This window comes from Cebus imitator, unplaced genomic scaffold, assembly GCF_001604975.1.
Source record: "Cebus imitator isolate Cc_AM_T3 unplaced genomic scaffold, Cebus_imitator-1.0 Scaffold93, whole genome shotgun sequence".
NCBI classification, from domain to species: Eukaryota; Metazoa; Chordata; class Mammalia; order Primates; family Cebidae; genus Cebus; species Cebus imitator.
Genome location: NW_016107408.1, coordinates 3,422,477 through 3,427,393, shown reverse-complemented (window position 1 = coordinate 3,427,393; position 4,917 = coordinate 3,422,477). Strand labels below are relative to the sequence as shown.

Here is a 4,917-nt window from a genome sequence, read left to right as displayed (position 1 = left end):
ACCATGCCCAGCTAATTTTTGTATTTTTTTAGTAGAGACGGGGTTTCACCTTGTTGACCAGGATGGTCTCGATCTCTTGACCTCGTGATCCACCCGCCTCGGCCTCCCAAAGTGCTAGGATTACAGGCTTGAGCCACCGCGCCCGGCCTGATTTTTGTTATTTTTAGCAGAGACAGGGTCTTGTCATGTCACCCAGGCTAGTCTCAAACTCCTGGGCTGAAGTGATCCACCCACCTTGGCCTCCCAAAGTGCTGGGATTACACATGTGAGCCACCGCACCCAACCAGGTTAGCTTTTTCTCAGATAAATAAAAGGCAACAAAGTATGGTCCATAGCCACACAAGTCGTCCAGGACACAGCATGTCTGTGACACTCTGTTTCAAGACTTGCCAGCTGACACCTGCTCCGGCACATTCCAAGTTTCCCTTTCCCCATCCCAGTCTCATGGCTAGACGTGGGTGCTTAAGGACGGGAAGATTTATGCACCCTTATGAAGTGAAGCCCCTGTGATCGTCCACACTCTTCCCAGGGAGCTTTTTCATGTGTGCTTTCCCCTCTTGCTGAGGCAGATTCTTCTCGTCACTTTCTCTTTGCCCAGCAGGTCTGTGTAAATACTGCCATGTCCCCAGAATAATGTGTCTCAACTATTTAGTTGGCTTTTGCCCAAAGGGACCCAAGTGCCAATTTGCTCAGTAAGTATGATCCCTCAGTTACCAACTCCCAGCAGAGTGCTGGGCCTGGCCTTCTAGTTCTAGATCTTCCATACCTTCGCTGGTCCACGGTGGAAAATGAAGCATCTGGCAAGCATCCACCCGCAGTATTTGCCTGGCACTGCTGCCTGAGCCTGGTGATCTTCGAACTCTAACCCATCCTTGTATTTTTTTATTTTTTTTGAGATGGAGTTTCACTCTTGTTACCCAGGCTGGAGTGCAATGGCACGATATTGGCTCACCTCAACCTCCGCCCCCCCGGGTTCAAGCGATTCTCAGGCCTCCTGAGTAGCTGGGATTACAGGCATGTGCCACCATGCCCGGCTAATTTTGTATTTTTAGTAGAGACAGGTTTTCTCCCTATTGGTCAGGCTGGTATCAAACTCCCGACCTTAGGTGATCCGCCCACCTCGGCTTCCCAAACTGTTGGGATTATAGGCCTGAGCCACCTCACCCAGCCAAATCCATCCTCTTAATATGTAGTCATGCTGGGGATGGGTGCTGATCTTTTCACAAACTGTTTTAGCAGTAAGAGTAGCAACACTTAATGCTCATTTCTCCCCAGTCCTCCGTAATTCTCCCTCGCGCCCTGGCTAGGGGAGGGCGCCTTCCCTAGTTTTGAAATATGAGATCTGCAGCAGGCTGGCGCAGAGCATGTTAATGAGCAGAAGATGGGAGGGCGGGAGCTGGGCTGTAATCATCCCCCTCTCTCCACTTCCCTTAGTCCCAAGATGAATCTTTTATTCAACCCGAGTTACATGAAGGTGAGTGCAGACAGGCACACTGCCGTGCCTTTATTCCCGCTCCTTTCTGCTCCCCAGGGAAGCTCACCAGCAGCACCGCATGGCTCCCAATGAACACTCACTCTCCTTTGAAAGGCATGTCATCATGCATGTCGGGCACATATATGTGGCTGTTCCTCCCAGACTCCAACCTCTAGAATCTCTGCTGTGGGTAGGGTAGGATTTCTCTGTTGACCAGCCGGAGGCTTTCCTTCTGCTAGCTGGTTTCTGGAATCAGGGCTGGCCCTGATGGAGAACTGTGCCCGGTCCCTGCAGAGAGACACACTCCCTATGGACACCAAGTGTTAATGAGTGCCTACGTCAGGGGTTGGGAAACTATGGTCTGTGGGCCAAGTCCAACCCACTGCCTGTCTTTGTACAGGTGAGGGGCTAAGAACGATTTTGTAGAGTGGAAGGAAAATCCAAATATTTTGTGTCATGTGAAATTAATTCCAGTGCTCATAAAGGGTTTTCTTGGAACAGGGCCATGGCTATTCCAGCGTTTACAATGGCAGAGTCCAGTGGCTGCAAGAGAAACTCAACGTCCTGCAGAGTATAAAATATGTTCTGTTTGGTGTTCTATAGAAAAAGCTTGCTTACTCCTGGTCTAGATGACTGAATGTCGGAGACCCATTTAACTGTGACGGAGGCCAGACAGCGCCAACACTGGGACAGCCACTGAGCTCTGGGGCTGCTGATGGGAGGGTGATGGTCTGGGAGGAAGGCAGTCCCTGATGGTTCTGAGGGGGCCTTTGAAAGAAGGTGGGAGGCCATCTGTGGGACTGCGGGAAAGTGACAAGCCCATTTCTAACTTTCATTGAAAGGTATGCTTTTGGCACTTAAAACTGTAACTAAAGGCATCGTGAACCCTGGTTTCTCCCTGAACGCCTGGCCAGAGCCCCGGCCCTCTGTGAAGTCAGTGTCTACACAGAGGTAATATCTGCAGTAGGTGTTTCCTCGAGACTTCACTTTATCTGCAGCTTGTCAACTGGCCCCAGCATTCAGCACCTCCTGTTTCTGCTGTGGAAGCTTGCAAGCCCCTGTCCCTGAGAGTACCTCTTCTTCTGCCTGGGGATCAGGGGTCAAGGGCAGGGCCAGTGTCACAGGGTGGGTGAAGGAGTGCCACAAGGCTGGGTTAGTGCTTGGCTGAGAGCTGGGAGGGCAAGAGTGATCAGGGAGCTGGGGAATGACTCCTTTACTGCAGCAGACGAGAATGGATTAGGAGAGAATGGAAGGATAGTGTAAGCCAAACGTCACAACGCAATGTCTCAGCCACCCCTTCCTGTGGGCATCTCCTGCCAGACAAGACTGTTCCTTTAAAAGGAATAGTTATTTCCCGCTTTGTTGCCTACTATTTCTCTTCATTTACCTGTACATAACGTCCTTAAGATTCTTTTTTGGCAGGAGGGCGAAGTATGGTTAAAGGGAGAGAATGTAGCACCTGGTTCTTTTTTCTGCTATCTTCTGGTTTATCAGGAAGAAAGAAAAATCATGTTTGGTGATACCTTCTCATAACTTCTTTTTTTTTTTTTTGAGACGGAGTTTCACTCTTGCTACCCAGGCTGGAGTGCAATGGCGCGATCTCGGCTCACCGCAATCTCCGCCTCCTGGGTTCAGGCAATTCTCCTGCCTCAACCTCCTGAGTAGCTGGGATTACAGGCACACGCCACCATGCCCAGCTAATGTTTTTTGTATTTTAAGTAGAGACGGGGTTTCACCATGTTGACCAGGATGGTCTCGATCTCTTGACCTCGTGATCCACCCGTCTCGGCCTCCCAAAGTGCTGGGATTACAGGCTTGAGCCACCGCGCCCGGCCACCTTCTCATAACTTCTAAACTGTCCTGAGCTTTGCAGTCTCCATTCTGCAAGAGAAGTTTTATCGGGACGACAAGGTAAGAAAGGCAGAACCCTTGACTTTCCTGTACAGTTGCTTTTATGTGCCTTTGAAAGCCGAACCTTGCTCTCTGGGGTTGTGATGCTGGGCTTGGATGGCCTGAAATAAGCTAAGCTTCACTAATGAGCAGAATCCACTCAATTCCTCAGAAAGGTGGCTAACCATCGCCTATGGTTCCCTAGACAGGTTTTCTCTCGAAATCTGAATTTACAAAGTCATGCCATTCACGTTTTCTGTTTTTGTGTCAAAGACCAGGCCATTATGCCAGTAAGTGCAGTAAGACTCAACTGGTGGAGGACTTAATAAAAACTAACCTATGACCAGGTGAAGATGCTCAGTGGTCACACTATGGGATTCTGTTTCCCATGAGGTGAACAAGTAGCCTGGGGCATGTACGTTTCTTTCTTTTTTGTCCTGTAAGTGAATGAGCTACTAAAAATACAACAGGATTGGAGGCAGATTGGCAGGAACGAGTTATCCATCAAACGAGAGCAAAATGTACATAAAACCAAAAGCTCGAGTCTGTGGAAAATCCACGATCACTATACTTTGCTCAGCTCCCACAGACAGTTTCAGGTTGCATGTGGCAGTTCCTCTGCGTATGGCCTCAGCTGCTGCTATCAACTGGCAATTAAATCAAATGGTTTTCTTTAGCATGACAGCTGCTTCCCTGTATGGCTTACTTAAATCTAAGAATATATTCTGTGCCTTATGTGTAGAGTATTATAGAGCAGTAGATGGTACAAAAATAGGCTTATCCTGGGGAGGTAAGGTAGTGATATGGCATGTTTAACATTGTTTTAACGCTATCATGAAAGGCAAACACCAAGGCAACTTAATCCACTGGGAAATGGGGGCGGCGGCTGTGCTGAGCCTTTTGGAGAAATGGAGAGGAGCAATGTGATGTGTGAGGAGAACTGGTCCCCCGACTTGGTAAAGAAACAGGTGCCTGGCCAGCCTGGAGCTGGAGTCCACAGTCAGGGCCATCTAAAAGAATACAGCCTAGGAGGCAGGTTTTGGGGGGTTGAATGCCAGTTCAAACCAACGGGGACTGTTGTGTGATGAACAGCAGAGCTACGTTGGCAAATCACTCAACCTCCTCAAGCCCATTTTCTTTTTGGAAAATGAGCAGGATAGCACCTATGTCATAGGCCTGTTTGAAACCAAAAGGAGAAAATGCATGTAAAGAACCTTGCACGGCACTGGGCACAAAGCAAGCAGCCGGATGTTGGCCGATGTGTGTGGACTGCAGTAGGGTTTCTCCTCCCCAAGTTTGGAATTTGCATGTAGTATGATGGCAGGTACTACAGGCTTTAAAACAGCTGCGATCACTAAGTTCCTACCATCACAGACGATGCTGGAATTAACATATGTATGACTTCTAATCTTACCAAATGTATGCAAAGTAGGAATAATTATCTCCAAATTACAGTCCAAAGAAGGCTCCAGTAAACTTAACCGGGGACACTCCTATCCATTTTGCAGGTAAGGCTCTAGAATAGGCAAATGATCGGCTCAGGGGAGTATTTC

General features: G+C 48.7%; 1 protein-coding gene across 1 annotated transcript in view; it reads left to right on the top strand.

Annotated features, from left to right (window-relative positions):
• The window catches only part of CPSF4L (cleavage and polyadenylation specific factor 4 like), a 10,514-nt gene extending 9,747 nt beyond the window's left edge, over window positions 1-767 (top strand). The window contains 1 exon segment of the mRNA XM_037741076.1: window positions 599-767. Coding sequence (XP_037597004.1) covers window positions 599-696 — 98 coding nt within the window. The 3' untranslated portion in view covers window positions 697-767.
• The last annotated feature ends 4,150 nt before the right edge of the window (window positions 768-4,917 follow it).